The sequence below is a fragment of the Monopterus albus genome, unplaced genomic scaffold (genome assembly GCF_001952655.1).
Source record: "Monopterus albus unplaced genomic scaffold, M_albus_1.0 scaffold183.1, whole genome shotgun sequence".
Lineage (NCBI taxonomy): Eukaryota > Metazoa > Chordata > Actinopteri > Synbranchiformes > Synbranchidae > Monopterus > Monopterus albus.
The window spans coordinates 254846-279127 of record NW_018128063.1 but is presented as its reverse complement, the minus strand read 5'-3'; the positions used below and the strand labels follow the sequence as shown (position 1 = coordinate 279127).

The 24282-nt window shown below is 39.8% G+C and overlaps 1 protein-coding gene across 2 annotated transcripts in view; it reads left to right on the top strand.

Annotated features, from left to right (window-relative positions):
• fancl (FA complementation group L) overlaps nt 1–24282 on the top strand; it is a 46323-nt gene that overhangs the window by 16230 nt on the left and 5811 nt on the right. The window contains exons 6-12 of one of the 2 annotated variants that reach the window (XM_020617029.1): nt 2886–2982; nt 10803–10871; nt 17805–17955; nt 18119–18202; nt 21346–21391; nt 22937–23018; nt 23813–23929. In XM_020617029.1, coding sequence (XP_020472685.1) covers nt 2886–2982; nt 10803–10871; nt 17805–17955; nt 18119–18202; nt 21346–21391; nt 22937–23018; nt 23813–23929 — 646 coding nt within the window. The remainder of the gene's footprint in view (nt 1–2885; nt 2983–10802; nt 10872–17804; nt 17956–18118; nt 18203–21345; nt 21392–22936; nt 23019–23812; nt 23930–24282) is intronic. The other variant, XR_002276321.1, reaches the window with a different exon arrangement.

Genomic DNA, 24282 nt, shown 5'->3' with positions numbered 1-24282 from the left:
TAATCTTACAAGAAATGTAGTTGTTAGTTTTCAGGAGCAACTGGCAGCCACTTCTCTTATGTTGTATCAGAACAGAATGGCATTAGACTTCATTCTGATTAAAAAAAGGGGGTGTTTGTACTATGTGTAGCAAATCCCTGTTATTGTTATTTGGTTTATTATAGGTAGGCACCGTCGTCTTGTGCATTTATGTCAGGCATCCATACAGTCCAGCATCATCAATAGTTAACACTATGATTGGGCAACAGTGTTGTACTTACATCTTAAATAATACTGCTCCTGATGGCTCTATTGCTAAGGTTAAAATTTTATCAGAGGAGATGGCTGACCATTCAGAAATTAAAAATTGCATTGATGATTGGGTTGTAAAAATTTTTGGCAAGTGGAAAAATTTAGTGATTTCTTAGCTACATCTTTTGTGGCAGCAGTTACTTTGCTGACCTTGTGTGGATGCTGCAGCATCACCTACATTAGGCATCTTTGTCTAAAGTGTATCACCACTGTCACTGATAACAGATATCCCAATATCCATGGGAAACCATGCCCAATGATCTCACTCACTGAGCCCGGTGAGTCTGAGATTGAAGAGGACCCCTTCGACGGGGAAGAAGACCGTGACCTTTCTACATACTATTGCTAAGGGTTAACACATACCCACATATATTCTTGCATATACGTAGGTGGTGTGGGCTCATCGGTGTGTGATTGATTTTGATTATTGAGTAGAATTTTGTGATAAACGTGTGATCTAAAGCTGTTTGCCAATCGTCATTAAACAAAAGAAGAAGACGACAGTGTATATTGGCTTATGCGTTAACAACACCCGTATGTGTGTATACTCCTCCGCTGTCATGAGTCATTAAGACAGTTAGAAATTAATAAATCAGTCAGATAATTATTAGACTTTAATGTGTGTTAGTAATGCAGTTTAGTAAGATTCAAAGTCTGCTCCTGTGTGCTCTGCTTCAAGGTTAGAAGATAATGTTGACTCTGAGAAGGGTACCTTGACACCAGTTATTTTTGTATTAATCTTGTGTAAGAATTATGTCTAAATGAATGTTTTAGTTACACATCACGCATACAACATACACACACACGGAATTCTTTATTTTGTTATGACTTGTGCTCGATGCATGCGGAGCATAAGATAAGAGACGGAGAAGTCGGACTGTCTCCAACTCTTGATGTTTTTACATCTGTCTGTGTAAGGGGTTAGCCCAAAACCTTATAAATGTATTAGGCTTTGTGTTTCCGGGGTCTCCTTTCTTCCAGCAGTTGTCTGGAGCAGGAGCCACCCGGGTTTGTGTTTCTGTAACTTTTTATTGTGGCTATAATTAATCAGCACTAAAATGAAGCAAGTTGGACTCCGTCTTCATTCAGATTTGTTCAATAAAAGAACTGGGGTATAACAAGGTAGGTTGGGATACATCCTACATCCACCATAGATCAGTGAGTTCTTATAGTTGTACTTTATTTTTTGTATTAATCAGGTTCTAAAAAGGGGCAGCACGGTGGCACAGTGGTTAGCGCCGTTGCCTCACAGCGAGAAGGTTCCAGGTTCGGGCCCCACCTGGGACCTTTCTGTGTGGAGTTTGCATGTTCTCCCCGTGCTTGCGTGGGTTCTCTCCGGGTACTCCGGCTTCCTCCCACAGTCCAAAGACATGCAGCTTAGGTTGATTGGTGTCTCTAAATTGCCCATAGGAGTGCATGTGCGTGTGTGTGGTGAGTGTGTGTGTGTGTGTGCGTGTGTGTGTGTGTGTGTGTTAGCCCTGCGATGGATTGGCGACCTGTCCAGGGTGTACCCCGCCTTCGCCCGATTGCTGGCCGGGATTGGCTCCGCCCCCCCCCCTTGTGACCCCGCTCAGGGAACAAACGGTGGAAAATGAATGAATGAAAAGGTTCTGAAAAGTTACTAGTAACTAAAGCTATAAAATAAATGTAGTGGAGTAAAAAGTACATTATTTACCTCTAAAATTTAGCGCACTCAAAGTATGAAGTAACAGAAAATGAAAATACTCAAGTATGGATTTCTCAAAATTGTACTAAAGTACAGTACTTCAGTAAGTGTACCTAGTCACTTTAATCCCTGTTTAGAACAGAGTTAAATGTGCAATTTATGATTAATAACAAATATTTTTATCATTTGACAGCACTAATATATACATTTGTACTGTTATACCCCAGTTTTTTTATTGGACAGATCTGAATAACGAAGGAGTCCGTCTTTCTTGATTTTAGTGCTGGTTTATTTAAAATTATATAAATTACACAACACAATCCGGGTTGTTCCTTCCTCCAGAAACACACACACTCTGGCTGCTGGAGAGAGAAGCAACAGAGCCTAATACATTTATCAGTTTTGGGCTAACCCCTTACACAGATGAAGTCCGTCCAGCAGACGCCATCTCTTATCTAGAGCTCCACAGGCTTGGAGCAGCTGCGTATTACCTAGTCATAACAAAATGAGGTAGCTTGATGTGTGTGGTTGTTGTTACGTGGTGCACAAAAGAAATACAAGAAAACAATTGGTGTCATGGCTTACTGCTAACCTTGAAACAGAGCAGACTAGAGCAGACTTTGAATCTTACTAAATTGCATCACTAATACATTAAAGTCTAAGACATTAATGTCTAATAATTATCTGACTAATTTATTAATTTCTAACAGTACCAAAAATATCAGCACCCCTGCATTTCTGTCAGATAACACACCACTTCTCCCAGAAAATTGCAATCACACCTTTTTTGCTTTTCTGTTTATTTTTTTGTTTGCATTAGAACAACACAAAAAAGCAGAGAAAGGTACATATGTTAATGTGTACACCTTGCTGTGAATGGATGTGGATTTATTGTGTATGTATTGTGTGTGTGTGTGTCCATCTTCAGGCTGCTTTTCATAGACACAGAGTTTCGAACGCTGAGACTGAAGGCAGAGGACTCCTCTGGAAGGCAACACATTCTCACTATTAAACTCAAGTCTAAGGTAAGACAGACACTCACCTGCATGCACAGGGACACACACAATTTAGAGTAAGGCCTGGATAATTTTAATGCTGAAAATGATTCATCATCAAATGGAACACTCTGTAGCTTGATGTTGACCCACAGCCAATACAAATCCAAACAGGTCAGATTCACCAAACGCATATTAGATGTTCAGTTTGCTGATAGCAAATGAGTGCTTTACATCTGCACCCCTAAATTTAGGTCAATCTCTAGAGGGTATGCATAGGTATAATAGCCCTCTGTGACTGAGATGTAGCACAGATTAAACATCTCTGCACAGACCTCAGCTTGATGGAAAAGCTTCTTCTCTGCATAGAAAAAAACAGTACACCTACACTCATCTGCACAGCTGCCGCCTCTGCTCCATGCTATTATGAGAAACACACAGAACCTTTAAAGATAAATGCACTGGTGGAATAGTACTGAAATGCAGGGTGTTTGTTCCAGGAACACATCATGATTAGGACCGGATATGAAATACTCTCTCAGTTCAGTTTGATTTCAATTCCATTAATTTCATTTTGATGAAGTTCAGTTAAGTTTTTGCTTGGTCTCAATAACTTACTACAGTCTGCATAACGAGCACCGTATGGGCTTAGTAGGGGAATGGGGCCAGACATTTTGACTGGGAAGAGTGAAGATGTCACATTTCTGCAAGTTTGTTCTTGTGTTCAGCTTGATCAACAAATGTTTGATTAATTACTCTCTTCATTATGGATGAAAATATAGAGCGTTGACATCTCTGTAAACTGCGACCGTGTGACTGTGTGAGATGGGGAGGGAGTGGCGCTCACAGACACACAGCAGAGCAGAGATCAGCTCACTGTCGTCTATACTTTTGTCGTTGTTACTTATCTTGAAATATCCACAAACCACTGAAATTTCTTCTCCACCTCCTAACAACTGGCTGAGCCAGCATGAGGTTGATGTTATGCTGCTGTTAAGTGGTATCAGTGCATAGTATCAGACAATTTTTACAAGTACTAGAGGGTGGTATCAGACCCAATAGCCAGTACTGGTATCGCTATTGGTGCATCCCTACCAATGATTGTATATTTATTAGGGGTGAGCCGATCCGATATTAAGTATCGATATTAGTCCGATATTGGCCAAAATCTGTGGATCGGATATCGCAAAGAGAGGGGCGAATAATCCGATCCGATACACTACGGAGAATTTGTTTTAAACTATCATATGACTGCTTTACGAGACATGAGCGACGTGTTGTAAAGCGAGACGTCACATGAACAGTAGCTTCAACGTGATCGACAGGCATGAGTGAGACCGATCAGCGTTACCATGTCGGCTGTGTGGAGTTATTTTAAACTCAGCTGGCAGTTATGGTCGCTAGATTTCTCTGTGCACCTTCAACAAGTGTGGAGAGTGAAAGACTTTTCAGCTCTGCCTCCATTATTATTGATGAACGGAGGAGCAGCCTGACAGCTGAGAAGGCTGAAATGCTAATCTTTCTAAAAAAGAATTTGCCCCTCATGTTAAAGTGAAGTTACACACTTAAGTTAAACAAGGACAGTGAAAACATGATGCACTGGTTTTTGTGACAGTTTTCATGGCCAGGCAGGTACTGAAAAACTTGAATAAATATTCAAATATTTTACTTGATGTTTCAAATGTTCGTACTGGTCTTACAGTTCAATACCAGACTAGGTTACTGTGTTTTACTGTCCAATTATGGAGATTCTATTACATTTAATGTTAAGTTATTGTTATTTAAGTTATGGTTATATCCAGTGTTTGATGCTGGAATTATTATTCTTTCAAACCTAAGTATTTAGAGAATAACAAACGTTTACACAAAGGTGCACCTAAAATTTTACTTGAATGTTTGAATTGTGCTGACTAGTCAAAAGTGCTGCTAAAAGTTCTCTGTTTGAAGAATTGAAATAAAAATTAAGCAGCAGTGTTGCACAACTCATGGTTGTGGGCGATGTATTTCTTCCTTTAGGAGAGTAGAATATTTGACAAATGTGTTACTAAGCAATTGTTTAACAGAGGGGAAAAATATCATTTTGGATCGGTATCGGCAGATACTCAAAATTGGGGTATCGGTATCGGACATGGAAAAGTGGTATCGTGCCACCCCTAATATTTATCACATATAATTTGATTAATTGTTAATATTACATCAAATGTAAGGCAATGTAGATGATTATATACAGTTTTTAGGGAATTCCACTCAATGTGAGCTCAGTTCAGAAAAAGCAGAGGCATATGTCAGTGCGCTGCTCTGAGACTGCCTGATGTGAACTCATTGTGATACTTGACTCGTCGTCTGCTCAGCTGTATGAGTGTGTGTGAGGAGCGCAGTCCCACCTTTGAACATTTTAGCTGGCGGAGCAGCAGCTATTATTGGAAAGTGGAGGAGTCGCCCTCGCAAGACTACGACAGCAGGCATACAGAACGCCACTCCTGGAAATATGTCTAGCTAATCTCTGTTCCCTTGCTAACAAAATGGATGAACCACTGCTCGTCAATCGGACTAACTCAGATTTTTCACATTCTGCGGCATTATGCTTTGTGGAAATGTGGTTCAATGACTCAATCCCTGACGAGGCTGTTCAGCTGCCAAGATTTCAGATCTACAGAGCAGACCGAGTGAAGGAACTATCTGGAAAAAAGAGAGGAGGACGCATCTGTTTTTACATTAATGAAGGTTGGTGTAGGGACATTACAATGCTGGACAGAACTTGTAACTCGGACATTATCCATTAACTGTAAACCTTTTTATTCTCCTAGAGAGTTTTCCTCATTTATCTTGGTTGGTACTTATATTTCTCCACAAGTCTGTGTTAGAAATGCATTGCAGCTCCTAGCCAACCAGATAATAAGTATGGAAGAGAAACACCCAGACTCCCTGCTTATTATTTTGGGGGATTTTAACAGAGCAAACCTTACTCACGAATTTCCCAAATACAGACATGTCAGCTGTCCCACCAAGGACAAAATCACACTGCACCATTGTTATACAGTAATCAAGGATGCCTACCGCTCTGTTCCTTATGCAGCTCTTGGACTTTCAGACCATTGTATAATCCACCTCATTCACACTTATAGGCAGAAACTTAAAGCTGCAAAGCCTGTGGTCAAAAGTGTGAAATGATGGACTGAAAAGGCAAAGTCAAAGCTACAAGCCTGCTTTGACTGCACAGACTGTATTTGAGGCTGCAGCTACAGACTTGAATGAGTATACTGATAGGGTGACATCATATATCAAACAAAAGATCAGTAAGGCGCCAGGCCCAAACAGTGTGACCCCCTTCTGTCTGAACATTTGTTTTGACCAGTTGGCTCATATCTTCACGAAGATCTTCAATAGGTCACTGGAGCTTTGTATAGTTCCCTCCTGTTTCAAATGCTCATCCCGCTTCCCAAGAAATCTTCCATCAGGGAACTGAATGACTACAGACCGGTCACCCTGACATCTGTTGTTATGAAGTGTTTTGAGAGACTGGTATTGGCCGACCTGAAGGACATTGTAGATCCCCAGCTGGATTCCCTACGGTTTGCTTACCGAACAAACAGGTCAGTGGATGATGCAGTCAACGTGACACTGAACTACACTCTGCAACACCTTGACTCACCAAGGACCTATGCTCGGATCTTATTTGTCAACTTCAGTTAGGCATTTAACACCATTATCCCAGACATCCTCCACTCCAAACTTACCAAGCTGACTGTGCCTGCCCCCACCTGTCAGTGGATCACCAACTTTCTGACAGACAGGAAGCAGCAGGTGAGGCTGAGGAAAACCACATCCAGCACCATAAGCACAGGTGCCCCCCAGGGATGTGTGCTCTCCCCCGCTGTTGTTCTCCCTATATACTAATGACTGCATATCAGGAGACCCTTCTGTAAAAATCATGAAGTTTGCAGATGACACAACAGTCATTTGCTTCATTTAAGATGGTGACAAGTTGGCCTACAGACAGGAGGTTGAACAGCTGGCCCGTAACAATTTGGAGCTGAACACACGGAAGACAGTGGAGATGATAGTGGATTTTAGGAGGAGCTCCCTCACCCTATCTCCGCTCACTATACTCAGCAGCACTGTTTCAGTTGTGGAGTCCTACAAGTTCCTGGGCTCCACAATCTCTCAGAACTTGAAGTGGACAACCAGCATCAGCGCCATTATTAAAAAGGCACAGCAGAGGATGTACTTCCTGTGTCAGCTCAGGAAGTTCAACCTGCCTCAGGAGCTGCTGATTCAATTTTATAGGGGAATCATTTAGTCTGTTCCGTGTACTTCCATTGCTGTCTGGTTTGGCTCAGCAACCAAACAAGACAGGAACAGACTCCAGCGGCCAGTCAGAACTGCAGTGAAAATCATCGGTGCCAGCCTGCCCTCCATGGAGGACCTGTGCACCTTACAAGTCAAAAGGAGGGCAGAGAGGAATTCTGCAGACCCCTCACTCCCTGGATGCAAACTCTTTGAGCTCCTCCCCTCTGGACAGCGCTACAGGTCACTGTGCACCAAGACAACCAGACAGAGACAGTTTTTTCCCCCAGGCTATTACACTGATGAACAGCTAGTCTATGTTGGTCTTTTAACTTGTGCCTTTTTTAAACTTGTATATTTTGTGTATTTATATAGTTTTTATGTTGTGCACATTGGGTGCCATTGAGCTGGAGTCAAATTCCTTGTGTTCTTGAAATACTTGGCAATAAAGTTTTGCTTATGCTTATAATTTTAATAAAAAATTCTGTTCAGTCATACAGTACCACCTGATGTTAAACTTAAGAAACAAAGTAGTCAGACGCCTCATCAAGATTGTTTTTGTCATCCAGCTCTATTGGCAACTGGAGTGTCATGATAAAATGTTGAACTCGGTGATAAAGTACAAGCTCAAAAACTGCTTAAAATCCCTTGTTATATTTTACTGTTGTACAATTAAGGATCTGTTTTTCACCCCTGCCTCTCTGAAACTGTTTCTTCAAATCTATTTGGGTCAGACTTGACAAAATTTTAAGTATCTTAGGATTGCATATTCTGGGCATGGTGAGGAGGTGCATACCAAAGCCTGGATGACATTCACCGGGGACAAGGGAGGGTGATGGGACTCCTCTCTATGCCCACCTGCCCATCTGGCCCTCCTCACCCCTTTGGCACTGGGTAAAAATAGCTAGGAGTCCTCCCTTTTGTTCCAGCTGCTTTCTCCAGATCCAGCGCCAGGTCATCCCTCACCAGGCACAGCTAGGGAGGACGCAGCACTGGCATGGACACAGGGAGGCTTGGTTGCCAGGGGAGTGAGAAAGGAAGAGCACAGGGAAAGGACACAGAATTTTATGATATTAGAGAGGAAATCTGGCTTGTGAATTCTAAACAAGCTTTTAATTGAAGACAAAATAAAATTTTAGCATTACAGATGTACAGATTTCATCTACTAATCCATTTTTTTCATTTGTTGAACCATGTTAAGGTACCATCGGTAAAATTCAACACTTCCTGCAAGTTTCATAATGAAAGTCTGTAAGGAATAGTAGTGATTATATTTTATGAGCTTCCAGAAGACTTTAAATGTGAAAAATCTTTAGCAGAAGTGTCAAGTTTCATTAATAGTAGTATAACAGCAACAGAAAAATCATCATAATAGAAACTAGAGAAATGCATTTACTGTCGTAAATGCGTGTGGATGCTGACAAGCTAAAAGATCATCTTGAAAATGCCTGAAATTAATTGCTGAAACAGCTGAAGGATGAGAAGAAATGGCTGAAGTTTTGTTGAAATAGTTGAGAAGAAATGGCTGAGGGTCTTTGTTGAATAATCTGAAGGATGAGATGCAATAAATACAAGTAGGAATGTTCTTGAAGAGCTGAACGTTTTGATACCTGAAATATCTGAAAGTATGCTGAAGTAGAATTTCCCCCATTCATTGGAATGGGCACAAATTTTCAAAACAATGCTAAATATTTTAAAAGTGTGAAGTTTAGAAAAATTTTGAATAACAGCATGAATGTTCTTGGGGAGCTCAACATTTTGATACCTGAAATAGCGATGGTATGCTGAAGTAGAATTTTTTCCCCTCCATTTGAATGGGCAAAATTTAGCTGAAAAACACTAGTTTAAAAAGTTATAAAGGTTATAAAGAAGAAAAATAATAGCATAAATGTCCTTAAAAAGCTGAACATTTTGATACCTGAACGGTTTTCATAGCTGAAAGTATGCTGAAAAAATTAAGTGCCAAAAAACAGCATACTTTCATCTAGTAGAAAGTATGCTGTTTTTTGGAAGTTGGAATTTCCCCATTTATTTGAATGGGGCAAGATTTTCAAAATACAGCTAAATATTTCAAAATTATGAGGTTTAGAAAAATTGTGCATAGAAGCATGAATGTCCTTGAAAAGCTGAACATTTTGATACCTGAAAGTATGCTGAAGTAGATTTTTCCCATTCATTTGAATGGGGCAGAACTTTCAAAATAAAGCTAAATATTTCAAAGGTATGAAGTTTAGAAAACATCTGAATAGAAGCATGAATATCCTTAAGGAGCTGAACATTTTGATACCTGAAATAGCTGAAAGTATACTAAAGTAAGAAGCTGAACATTTTGATAGCTGAAAGTATGCTGAAGTAGATATTTCCCATTCATTTGAATGGGCAAGACTTTCAAAATAAAACTAAATATTTCAAACGTATGAAGTTTAGAAAAATTTTGCATGGAAGCATGAATGTCATTGAAGAGCTGAACATTTTGATAGTTGAAATTATGTTGAAGTTGAATTTCCCTATTCATTTGAATGGGCAAGACTTTCAAAATAAAACTAAATATTTCAAACGTATGAAGTTTAGAAAAATTTTGCATGGAAGCATGAATGTCATTGAAGAGCTGAACATTTTGATAGTTGAAATTATGTTGAAGTTGAATTTCCCTATTCATTTGAATGGGGCAGAACTTTCAAAATAAAGCTAAATATTTCAAAAGTATTATGTTTAGAAATATTGTGAATAGAGGCATGAATGTCCTTGAGGAACTGAACATTTTGATAGTTGAAATTATGTTGAAGTTGAATTTCCCTATTCATTTGAATGGGGCAAAATTGTCAAAATAAATGCTGAATGTTTCCAAAAGTATGAAAGTTGTATATAACTTGAATACATGCCATAATGTCCTGAAAAACCTGAACATTTTGATACCAGAATGGCTTTTCTAGCTGAAAGTATACTGAACTTACTAAGATATGAACATTTTCCTATTGGTCCCCGCAAAGTATGAAAAAGAAGTAGTGTTGTGTGTGTTGGTGTGTAGATGTTGGTGTGTGTGTGTATGAGAAAGAAAGAGTAGTCCTACACACTGAGAACTTCTAGAGTGTGGCTATTGAAATGAGACATAAAATGTAAATGTTAATTATGCAAAAACCATCCATACAATAAAGAACAGGATAACATAGTGTGGATGCTTCACAGCATAAGTGCTTCACAGCATCCACACAATAATAAAGAACAGGATAACAGCAGTGTGACTGCTTTGCATCCACACTATAATAAATAATTGGAAAACATAGTATGGATGCTGAATAAGCATCCATACAATAATAAAGACCAGGAAAACATAGTATGGATGCTGAGTCAGCATCCATAAAAAAAAAAAAATTAGATAACATAGTGTGGATGCTGTACAGCATCAGTGCTCAGTGAAACTGTGAAGGGAAAAAAAAGAAAACAGGGAGGGCAGTCAAATCTAGCATTTGGTACACACTTGTTAAAGCAAAGATTCGGATTAGCTTTCATTAATAAAGTATTCATTTACAGTATATGAACTGCCCTATCTTCTCCACCCATAGCACCCTGCAGAGGCTCCTGAATGCTCAGCTGACCTGCCAGTCCCACTGGCCATAACATGGACGCCACAGGTATGCACTCAAACTGTATATAATGCAATTTTTGCTACTAGGTGTTCTGTCAGCAGGGTTGATGTAAGCAAAATAAATAGGCAGCTTTCAAGTAGTACTAATGTTCACAGCACAAAAATCATGAATTAAGAAAATCTGAAAGCCTTTCTTAGTATTTGGTGTCAGAGATTCTTCTTGCTGTAAAATGATGATACACCAACTAATAATCATAAACCAAAATATATGTCAGTTTATACTGCTTCTATAACAGGCCCAGATCTTGCATGGTGATAAGGTGGTAGCACACTTCATTTGACTGACGTCACTAGTTTAGTGTGTTTGTTAGATTACACTACTAATTTGTTATGTATTGGTTTTTAGTTTACAGAGTAGATACTGCCCCTGACCCAAATGTTATTAAGAGCAGAGCTCCCAGTCCACTGGTTCTCAGCCAGAGAATCCACCGGAGCTCCCTTCCACATAGACATGGATGAGTTTTGAGTTTTTGCACAAAAAAAGAAGGCTCTTGCTCTAATGCAGTAATCAATCTGAATGGGAAAAGGTGAAATGGTGACAAGTTTATGGTAGGGAGTATTTTAAAAAAATGAGTGTAAAACAAAGGTGTGTTGACAGTATAGTCTTCCAGACTTTTTTGCTGCACCACTAGAACAGACAGGCTTGATCCGGCCCTGTTCTGTAGCTTCAAATAACCAAGTCAGAACTCTAAGAAAGCTGCCAAAAAACTAATATGTTCTGTCTGAGAGAAAATTAACAAATTACACACTAAATTAAACATTAGTAGCCAGGCTTTGATAGTTTCTGAGGTCAAATATTCGGCTTCATGGACTCAATTTAAAGTTTGACAGAAGTGAAAATGGTCAGCAAGCTTGTGTGGGCCAACCTATTTTAAACAGGTTCTGTGATTACGAATGGTCATTTCATGCAGCTCATGTCTATGTGCATTTTTTGATCTTTTCAAAACAGTTCTCATCATTTCAGGCAAGGTCCACTGTGATTAAATCTCTAAAATAACACAACACAATAAAGCACAAAAATTTTAATTAAAAAGTCACTCATGTCCTTAGACCTTATGTTACATTTTTTTACTTTAATTCATTTCATTTAACTTCATCAATGCTCCGTTCACCTATTTGTACTTGTTGCAAAAGCTCTTGAACTTGTTGTATATGAAACCTGTAAATACACACACATAGCAAGAATGCGGATTTTGAAGTGGGGTTGACACAATGAACTCAAGAGGTTCTACAATATCTAGAAGTATTTAAATTAACAAAAAACCTTGAGTCTGTGTGAATACTGTTGAGAAAACTATCTCTGTTCAGCAGATAGTTTGTTCATTTGTTACGGAAATTAGATGTTTGAATTTCAGCTTTTATAAAGCACTTGAAGAACTTACAGTAAAAGCTGAAGTTCAGAGCTCATTCTTGACCTCAGAAACCAGTAAATGTGAATGATCAAAAAGGCAAGAAACAGCAGCCTAGTAAATAATAAAATGGAATGCAACTGCTTGTTGTGCTTCCCATAATTATGGTAGTCCAGTGACAGAAATCTACAAGAGTACCACTACAGAACAGTTCAGTGACAGAATTCACTTGTTTGCACCACCTCAGTGCCAGACATTGTATGTCATCAGAACCCATTGTGTTTTAATGATATTCCCCACAGCATCTGTTTACATTATTTCATTTACTTTGTGCTATAAGACAGTGGTGGGCTAGGCATGTACTTGTAGAAGTGCATTATAATCAGTAATTTTTGTTTCACCTTGTTCTGTTACTGAATAGGAGACTACAGCTGTGCAATTGTGGATTTATACTTATTTATTACCAGGACAGAGGGCAGCTGTCATTCAGCATCACAGCCTTAGGACAGATACAAGCAGCCCAAGCTGACCAATCACTGTACTCTCCATGTGTCAGCTCTATGGGCACTGCAACCCCAAGTGTAGTTACATTTTTGAGGAGGTGCACGCCAGCTATGGTGTTAGCTCTGAAGCACCTCAACCCCTTATTGGTGTATCTACCATTTAGTCATGGTCTCGCACATCTGATGGAGTAGATGCACTTCACTGATAGACTGTACTGTATTTCATTCAGTACAGCCGACTACAGGTGGTGTAATGGCTTGTGTTTTACTTGCGGCCTATAGTATATTTTCACTACATAGGTTGAGTAGATATGGTATAAGGCCTCAAAGACTTCTGCCAGTAACAAGGTTCAGCTGCCACATGGCCTGAGATATTACATCTAGGACAAATGAAGTCCATGGTGCACTTGCTGCTGCTAAAGTTTTACTGCTACAAAATTTCATGGATGGCTGTTTGAGATGAGCGAATCCACACTTGTGTCATTTGATCATGTTTCTTTCATTTGGCTTTTGGCAGTTAAACAAAGATTATGTTGTAAGAAAATGAAAAATGGAGCCAGGGCAAAACTATAATTTTGAAAAGTGACAGGAATACACCACCCCACCCTGCCAATTCCCCACTGGAAATTTTCTTGCACCACTGACATAAATCCAAACTGTAATATACTTGGTTTTTTAACAATCACATGACCTTTATCATACAATATAAAAAGTATGTTTCAGGTCAGTATATAATGCAAACAATAATGCCAAATCAGATTGTCATCATTTGTAAATGGTCAGGGTGGATAGACATGTCATAGACATTTCAAGGCCACAACAAATTTCCAAGAATCAGCCTATTATGCCAAATCTGTCACATTATTCTCTCAGGCAGATGTATTTCATATATTATTACAGTTTAACTTTGTTAAACCTCAGATCCTGAAATGTGGACAGGGCATGTTTCCATTTAATGTTTTGTAGTGTGACGTTTTGAGGCCATTTGAGACTCAAACTGTGATTAAGGGCTACACTTCAGTCATCCTCAGCTACTTATCCCATAATTTGACAAAACACTTCTCCACCTGCTGTATTAAGACATTTTCTTCTAGCCCCTCAAATTTAGTCCACTATAATTGGCAATACAGTGCTTTGATGTAAAAGCAGCTGTGTACTCTTTGTATCTCTTTGCCTCCTCATTATTGTTGTTTGTCATCTTGCTTCTTTCATTGTGGCTGCTTTTTATCCCTGCCATTGCTTGGAGTCTGTCACATCACACTCTCTCTCTCACATGCTTTTTTTTGCAGTCAGACAGTCACATTGTCCATCATATAAAACCTATTGCTCTGTATCTGAGCATTACATTAGACAGTTTTTCCAGGAGTTTCAAGTATATTACGTGTGTGTGTGTGTGTGTGTGTGTGTGTGTGTGTGTGTGTGTGTGTGTGCGCGTGCGTGCGTGCGTGTGTGTGTGTGTGAGTTGAGGTGACAGTGTAGGCAAAAATCAGAGAGAGGAGAGAACAGTGAGAGAGTTTGAGCAGAGATATAGATAATGTGTGGGCATATCTTTTTGTGTGTGTGTGTGTGTGTGTGTGTTGCTGAGCTGATACATGGCAGGCATACAGTGAGGACCAGCCTAGAACAGCGCTACCGTATGGAGACTGTCTGCCTGCTGGGCCGTTGATGGATCTCTCCCACACTGCAACATGAAGTGCATGTGTATGCGTATATACTGAATGTGTATGTATGTGCTTGCGTCTGTGCCAAGTGTGTGTTTGTCTGATGTGTGAAGGATACATGTGTTTGTGTGTGTGTGGGGTGGGGGTGGGGGGCTGTCTGTCGGCAGTCCTGACATGTTCATTTGAATGAGTAATTATTGCCTGCTCTGTTGTAGGGCCAAGACGTGCCACTCTGTGCATTTGTGTGGAACTAGAATTGGAAGAAAAATAAGCCTCAGTGTGTGTATTTGTATAGTTTATGTCCTTTGCACACCATACTAGGGAGGTTTTACCAACCAAAATCTGCAAATCTGAAGAGATTGAAGTGTGAATAAAAAGGTGGATGTGTGTGGGGCTGCCTGAGTAGTGGAAACCAGAGCCACTGCTGGATGCACATCATAGCTTGACTCCACAGCATTTCCTGCCTCTTGTGTACTGCCTTGTATCTAAGTGTCATGCATATCTTCAGAAATGTATTTAACACAACGATACGTCAGGGTTAAAGCTACGGGTAGTTTGGCTAAAAATAATGATTGTCAGTATTAATTGATCTGTGACTAAACCTTACATCTCTAAATTTTCAAAAGAGTTGTATCCACATAGGTTATTTTGTCTGATCAGCAGTCTAAAACGCTAGTTGTCAACCCTGTTAGTTCAGCTGAGCCATGACCCCTCATCATATGCTATATATGTCAATGAGGATTTTGACCAAAGGCTGTTAATCCCTTTCAAATTTGGAGGTCACATACAGTATGGCCAGTATTTATTGAGAGCAAGATTTGAGAATAAGTTAAAGACAACAAAAAAGTGTATCATCTCCCTTCCTATTAATCATCTCACAACCATAAGGATGCATCCAGAACCCTGGCTCATTTTGCTTGGACCAAAATATAGCAAAAATGTGCCACTCTTCAGAGGCTGTCACCAAACCATTTTTGGTTTTTAATTTTATTATGCCATCATGGCCAAAGTTGCAAATCACTGAGCAGGAAAGTTTCTTTGCACATACGATGATGAATCTTAATAGATGTTTGAGAACATTTACTATACCTCAATATGTTTATTGTAATATAAAACTGCATATACTTTGGTAAATGGTCTTGTACTTGTATAGCGCTTTTCTATGCATTGCAGCACACTCAAAGCGCTTTCACACCACTTGGCCATTCACCCATTCGCACTCACAAACGTTTCTTGCAGTCTGGTCAGGATGTGGATTCACACATATAGTTATAGGTGAGTTCCCTCAGGCAATTTCAAGCAAATCTGAGATCAGACATTTTAAATTGAAGACTTGTTTGCTTTTACAAGAGCTTTTCTCTGTATAGCACAGCCATGTTCAGCACAGGATATACAGACAGCAATATCTCGACACAGATACATTTTAGATAAGCAAAGCAAATGTGTTGGTGGACAGAGAAGAACTCAAGTCATTCGGGAGAGAAAAATGCTCACACATATCCAGTCACATATAGATTGTCTTTCACATTCCACGTCATTAGCAGTGTTTTTCAGATAGTGTAACAGAACGTTTAAAATTTAATTCCAGCAACTCTGTTTGTTCCTCCACTGTGATCTTTTCAAGCAAAACGTCTGTTGCATCCACTCACATGCTGTGTAGCCCTAGATAATGATCATTTGGCCTGATTGTGTTTTGTACTTAACTCCCTTTGTGTCCTCTGAGGAGTACAGTAATGTTAACCATCCCAGCTTAACATATTAATAGACACAGCTACAATCTTCAGGAGCAAAGCAGTGCCACACTATATGTGTTCTCTTGAGACTAGTCTTAGGGGGAAGAACCATTTTTATTAATAATAAATGATTATTTCTTAATTCATTTTAAATTAGAGGCTGTTCAATGAGGAAAGAATGCATAGAAAATAGGTTTTAGTTTACCAGCATCCATGTAGAGAGGAGTGAATTCTTTCAGCTGAGCTGCTTTTAGGAGCTAAAAGGAGGGCAGTCAAAGATATCATAAATAGATAAAGAGGACTGATTGAGGTGGCCAAGGAGCAAATCTCAGCTCAGATTCAGTGTTTTTAATGCTTTCTTACAGCCTTCTGCGCTCAACCATGTTCTTGTCTGATAGAGCAAGAATTCAATTACCATCTCTTCTTCCTTTATTTTCTGAATCTTTCTGAACTGGGCCTAGCGTAGTTATCCTGAGCTGTAACCATAATCATGCCACTGGCATTAATTGGGCTGTAATTGCTGAGGCTCTCAGCACCTGGACGATGCTTAATTGTGTGCACTGTGCTGGCACAATGACCCATAATTTTTGGTTCATTTTTTCCACTAATTTTTCCTTCTCATTCCATCTGTATGGCTCTCCCACACTTCCATCAGCCTCCCTTTCTTTTATCTGTGTGTGTGTATGAACATGTATATACCTTAAGTTGCTTCAGTTTTAATCAACCGGTGGATTGCCAGCTGCCCTTTCAGTTCGCTCCAGTTGCCTCAAATGAGACAACGGAAGCCCTCTGCGTTTGGTTGTATCAGAAGCTAAAATGTACGGTGTCGTGTTTTGTTGTGATCATAGACTGATAATAAAATTAAAAGATTCTGGCAAGTGCACTGTTTTGGACATAAACCTAATCACAATTTACTATTTCCAAGTGACAGAGGGAATTAGCTTTTTCTGTTAAACAACTACTTACTAAACGAGAGCATTATTTTCACCTTCTTCATGGAAAAGTTTGATATTTTGGGATTTACCTGTGTTTGCTTTATTCTGACAGTTTGTCAAGCTATAGTTTACATCTAGCTTATTTATAGTTTATGAACAAATATTTAGTAGGTCTCTGTACAGGCAATACTGTAAATAAACATTGACAACCTCACCGTTGACAGGCCTGCAGAAATTCAATGAAACTAGCTATTGTCTGTGCAGATTCTCAGTCATCCAGGTCATATAGTAAGCTGAAAAAACTTAGAAAAAATCAACTGGACTTAGATTTCTAGGTCGAAGACGTTTCACTTCTCATCCAAGAGGCTTCATCAGTTCTGACTGACTGGTGTTGAGCCGGAGATATTTATCCCCCTCTGTGGTGTTTCATGAGATGTCTTCCAACCTAACTCTCAGTTATGAAGCACATGAGTGTGGTTCCCTGTTCCTTTAATAACACAGTTAAGCAGAAAATGTCATGTTTGTAGTTCCTCAATACACACCTTCATATCTCATTGTTTTTTTTGTTTTTTTAAATTAGTCAGAGACTGGACTGGACTGCTACTAGGCTGCGGTAATACAAAAGATAGGCGCAGTTTTGGCAGTAAGCTAGTTTATAACAATGCCTTCACTGCTGTTGCAGCACTTTGGAATACTCCAGTGTTGTACTGACTGCTTGTTGTGGTGTGATTTTGGTAGAGCACTCTGGAACAGCTCCATAAGCAGTTTGTTCTGGTTTTGGAGTCCCTGACAGAGTTCTGGGACGTCCTGGACGAGCTTGACAGCCAGACCTGGATTCTGGAGCCAGAAAAACCCACCTGGTCTGACACTATGAGGCGGATCACCATCGGTAAAACATAACACACGTGTCAGTGTACATCACAGGTTAATGTTGCTTGTGCAACCGAGCAACACTAATTATCATAGACAAAATAATATTTACCCATATGATTAAAAAGTCAGTTGTTGTTTCAGGGGTACATTCCTGTCTGTGTGTGTTTGTGTGTGTGCAGGAAACAATGTATCCATCAAAGTGGAGGTGAATCCCAGACACCCAAAGATGCTGCCAGAGTGCTGCCTGCTGGGAGCCGAGCATGGTGCGTAGAACCCTAGAGGCACGGCAAGAATTGAAAGCATAAGAAGTGCATTTACAGTATTACACACCCAAAACTGACATGCTGCATTATAGCACGGGAAATTCTCTCCTTTTTATAATACAATCTTCAGGTGCCCATGAGGTTTGTTAGCAAAATATTTCTTAAGGTACTTTTAGTTATTACTTGTCTTGTTGCCATTCGGCACACCTAACATTACAGCTTTTTTTCATTCTATACTCTGCAGAGTTGGGTTTTAGAAGTAGGGCAGGCCGGATGAAGTTTGCAGCTTTTTAACAACATTCAAAAGAATATCTGAATGCAGGTTATTAACATGCACTTATACTGAAGTTGCAAAAACATGAATTTGGCCACTGTACCTATTTTTGTGTTTAATGTGATAACCATGAAAATTATATTTCATTTCATTGAGAACTGAATCTGAGAAAGACTGAAAAGCATCAAAATGGTTAAATGTTTTTTTTATTAGAATAATAAAATAACACCTTGTTACCTGTTATTTGTTTTTTAGTCCCGACTTAGATGATAAATGCTGCTGTTACATACAGTGTGTCAGTGTAACAGCAAATCTTATTCCCTTGTGCCGTTTCATTGTGAAACTAGGGTTACTTATCCTAATTTAAAAAAAATATTGACTATATTTAAAGCATGTAGTTATAAAATATCAGAACATAATGAAACACACCTGCCAAATACACAGTGTGACAGTTGTCCTGATGTTCACAGCTTGGCAAAGCCCATAACATCTGTTTCTGCAAGGACCAAAGTCTTGCCGTATCTTTAAAGGATTCAACCAATCACAGATTAGAGCATCACCTGTGCCAAATACTGTAATTAACACATTCCCAGGTGTGTATAAGAAGAACCCCAGCACACCCAACCTTCATTTGAAATGCACCCTGACCTTTGACAGCATGCCAAAGATTCAACCACAGACCAAAGTGCTGATCATCAAGAGCCTGAAGACCAAGTCTCCTGGTGAGGTGGCAGACATCTTTAATGTATCTAAATGTCAAGTGGAGAGGATAAGAAAAAGATCTGAAGAAACTGGCGAAGTTCATGACAGGCCCAGGTCAGGCAGACCCCGTAAGACAACTGTTTGAGAGGACCGTTTGTTGCTTCGACAGTCCAGGGCCAGCCCTTTTTCAACTACAGCAGAGATACATAAAAACTGGTCACAAGAACCCCCTGTATCTACAAGAACAGTTTGTTGAATTCTCTCAGGCAGTGGTCTCAATGGCCGAATTAGTACTTAGAAACCAGCATTAAACAGAAGACAACTAAAAAATCGTGTTGCATTTGCCAAGGCCCACAGCTTGCAGGAAGGATGGACAGTGGAAAAGTGGCAGAAGGTCGATTTTTCTAATGAATCATCTGTTGAACTGCATCTCAGTCGTTGCAAATACTGCAGAAGACCTATTGGAACCCACATGGACCCAAGATTCAAACAGTCAAGTTCGGTGGAGGTAAAATCATGGTTTGGGGTTACATTCAGTATGACGGCGTGCAAGAGATCTGCAGAGTGGATGGCAACATCAACAGCCTGAAGTATCAAGACATTCTTGCTTCCCATTACATTCCAAACCACAAGAGAGGGCAAATTCTTCAGTAGGATGGCGCTCCTTCTTATACTTCAGCCTCCACATCAAAGATCCTGAAAGCAAAGAAGGTCAAGGTGCTCCAGGATTGGCCAGCCCAGTCACCAGACATGAACATTATTGAGCATGTCTGGGGTAAGATGAAAGAGGAGGCATTGAAGATGAAACCAAAGAATCTTGATGAACTCTGGGAGTCCTGCAAGAATGCCATTCCAAATGACTTCATTAATGCGTTATTTGAGTCATTGCCAAGACGTATGGATGCAGTCCTCCAAGCTCCTGGGAGTCATGCACAATATTAATTCTTTTTCCACGGCACCATAACTTTATGTTCTGTACTGTACATTATTTTGTTATGCGACAAGACTTTTGTCTAAGCAAAGTCTGACCTTTCTGTCCTAATTAAATAATTAAAAATCAGGGAATGATGATTTTATTTTGGTAAAACAAGCATAATCTAGAGGCCTTTGCCTTTCATATAAGCCACTTCTGATTCCAAATGATCAACTAGAAGTCAAGTCATTATTTGTTGTTCCTACAATTTGGATAAGCGACAAGACTTTTGTCAGGGAGTGTAGATTCCTTGTTTTATTCGCTAAATTGTAAAATATTCATACTATATTGTTAAGAGAATTGTGTCTAGTCTCACATCCTCACATTTGAGAAACTGGAACATGCAGCAGTTTGACATGTTTTCTTAGATTAGTTACACTTTTAAAATAGTTGTTCTTTTAATTACTGTTGATCAACTAATCAATTAATTGGCTAACTGGTCAGCATGAATGGGAATAACCATGTCCTGTGCTCATATCACTGTAATTAAAAGCCTGAAGATGCCATCTGAGGATTAATCCGGACATAAAATATAAATTGTGCCTGTGCTGCCATAAATCAGATCAGAATGGTGAGAAGCCATCAGGCGTGAATGTCAAAGGAGTAGTGCTTTTGTTCCATTGATCTCAACTTCCACCAGTCTGGTTGTGTTGACTATTATCTGCTGTTGTGTCAGAGGACTTGCTTCCAGAATGGCACGTTTTCATTCTCACCACGCTGACATGGAGCCAACTGGTGAGCATCAGCTTTCTATTTAAGTCCCTGTCAATTGTTGGCCATTGTTTCTGTAAATCCAGGGTCATACAACTCCTAGCCTGTTGCCTAGCAATGCAACTCAAACGATATTAAACATACACACTTCAGCCACCAAGATGGGAGGCAGCGGCAGCCCTCAAATACAGGGGGTCATGCAGAAATATTGCGTTTTGCATGTAGGAATAACAAATAGTGAAAGTGATGAGTACCGCATGGAGACAAAGCTCCCCTGTGGAACAGTGACGGTTCACATCTGAGAGTGGTGATGCCGCTGTCTGTGCTGAACTTGGCTGCTGTCAAGTAAGAGGCAGCATTTGAGGGTATTCAGAGTGTGCTTCTCTCAGTTTAATTTTGTGAGGGCTTATATACAATGATTGTGTATCTGCAGGTACAGTTAATATCTAATACAGAATAATTTCCTTTCTTTTGTTGGTGCAGTGGTGACTCCGTTGAGAAATAAGCTGAATGCCAATATGCACTTGTGGTAAGTTTTATTTCAATTAATGACTAGGTGTTAATTCTACACCTAGTCCACATTATTGGGACCACATCATTATTATATGATTATCATCTTATTTTCCAGATTTATCTTGTTGGTTATTAAAGATTGTGGTGTTTGACATGTGAAGCTTGGAAGGTTTCATATATAATGTGCAGTATATGCCCATCAGTATAAATCAGTTTCATTATTTCTCAAAAAAGCCAATTTAAAGACTTAAACTGCCAACATGTTAGTCTTCTAACATATCCAACTTCACTGTCTTTGGTAAAACACCATCTACAATACACAACACTACACAGCAGACAAAGTTAGCATGTAATGTATATTGGATCATTTAGCGGCTAAAGAGCCTGATATTTTTCTCAGGAGGTGGTGGAGACTAAAACAGGGTTGAAAATTTAGTGAATCTTCAATTTCTGTTCCACAGCAGGACAAACACAACTCCAAACGACTGTTAATGTTGCTCTGTGCCTGTTGGATGTGTTATAAGACAACTGTTGGCTAACAGCCATTTTTCAAACCCGTTTGTTGTGGACCAAGCTACTTGGGCACAGAAGGAGGTAATAGTGCATTTGTTGTAGACTGTTATCAACTAGGGTGAATGCTAACTAGCACATTTACTGAACTAGTGAGTGTGTAGCAGGATGGTAGAGTAATAAAAGGAAACTAGACTAAGTACAAAGTGTGTTCATGGTAATGAAGGAGCATGTCTGCAGTGCAGCAGTGTGGCCTATTGATGTCTTAACCCTATAAAACCATTTGTATCATATTTGATATGTGAGGTTTCTGAGCAAAAGAAATCCCCAAAAATGCCCCATGTATCAAATGTGATACAAAAGAAATAGAAATAATCTAAATAATATGGCACCTCTATTCGTATATGCCTGGACTGTCTATGCATACAGTATATGGCAAATAAAAATCGTGAATCTTGAATTTTGAATCATGAATTATATTTTGGATTTTGTTAAAAGGTTTAATAAACATCTCAGTTCTGAAAAATTAGAATGTTCTGGCTATTTTTTGATGTGTCAAGCTTTACAGGGTTAAATTGAGTTCTGTGGCAATGAGAAATGGCATTTATCACAGAGATACAAACAGTACTTGTTAATAGTATAAATTTTAGTTTTTGGGTTTCCATCATTTGTCCTGAGCATATCCTGCTTTTCTGTTGCATGCAGTAACATTTGTCAAACTCAAACCCTGCATACCAGTCCCACTACGTTCTGAGGGCAAAGAACCATCTGATTACAGATGAACATAATTATTCTTCATTTCGAAGTACATATTTTAAATTTCACCACAGGTTTTAACATTTGCCTCACTGCATGACACGTCTGAGGAAAATCTCCCTCCAACACTGTTCAGTATGAAGCTGCAGAAATGCTCCTGGGTTGTTTTTTTTGTTGTTGTTTTGTTTTTTTATACCAGTGGTGAAAGCCTCCTAATCATCCCCCAGTGTTTTTGCAGGCTCATTTGCATGTGGTTAATTAGAGTGTGAAGGAGCTGTCTGTGGTCTGCTGGCAGGAACCCGAACTTCAGCGTCTTGCACAACCTCCGGGATGTTTTAGAGATCAAATTCCCGTCACCTGCCACCCACGAAAAATCTGTACGTCACATAGTTGCACCCTTTCCATTTCAAATATGTCTATTCCTATCACGATTACCTCAAGGAGTTGTGTGATTTTGTGTGTGTGTGTGTGTGTGTTTGTGTTTGTTTACATCTATGCATTGAGCATCAAGTTATAAGGGGGTGGACATACACCACTACCCAATTCTCTGTCTATTTCCATAGTTTTTCTTTCTCTCTTTTGTTTTTATAAGAGGTGGGCACCATTTCTCGTTTAATTAGGTTGTTTACAGAGAAAATCATTAGAATAACAAAGATGGCAGGATTCTCTGCACTATCAAATCACTTTAATCATGCAAAACCATTTATCTCTCTTTTTTTAACACTTGTTCTTTTCCCCTCCCCTCTCTACGGATGGGTTGAAAGGGTGTCATGTTTATCCGCTGTCGCCGCGGTGATTAATGCCTCAGCTTCATTAACATTCAGAGGAGTGCAAAAAAAGTTGAGTTGAACAGATGTTGAATTTTTTTTCTTTTTTTTTTTTTAAACCTGCCATGTTCTCTCTTAATGGTTGGCTTTGGAAAAACAGGCGCCTCTCATTACACCAAAATACAAACAAGAACAGAGAGAAAGTGTGTGTGTTGAGTGTGATTGTAGAACTGGAGATAGGAGTAGCTCAGGTTGTTAGAGACAAACAGTACTCTTATTTAAATCTATCATCTAAGCAGTTATAGTGGTCCTGCCCGATCTTGAGCGTCTATGGCCATAGATTTTGTGAGAAAATCTGCTGAATGCTTCCATTCATTGATTTCATTGTGACTTTGTGTACACAGGGTTTCAGTGCTGACTGTGGGATCTGTTACTCTTACCATCTTGAAGCTGCAATCCCTGATCAGGTGTGTAATGACCCTCGCTGTGGCCAACCCTTCCACCAGGCCTGTCTCTATGAGGTATGGACACATACACGCACACTCACGCTGTCTTGCTATAGCTGTGAGGACACTTATAGACGTATTGCATTCCCTCCATCCATCCATCCATCCATTTTCTTCCGCTTATCCGGAACCGGGTTGCGGGGGCAGCAGTCTAAACAGAGATGCCCAGACTTCCCTCTGTCCAGACATTTCCTCCAGCTCCTCCGGGGGAATGCCAAGGCGTTCTCAGGCCAGCCGAGAGACATAGTCCCTCCAGCGTGTCCTGGGTCTTCCCCGGGGCCTCCTCCCGGTGGGACATGCCCGAAACACCTCCCTAGGAAGGTGCACAGGAGGCATCCGAAACGGATCCCCGAACCACCTCCGCTGGC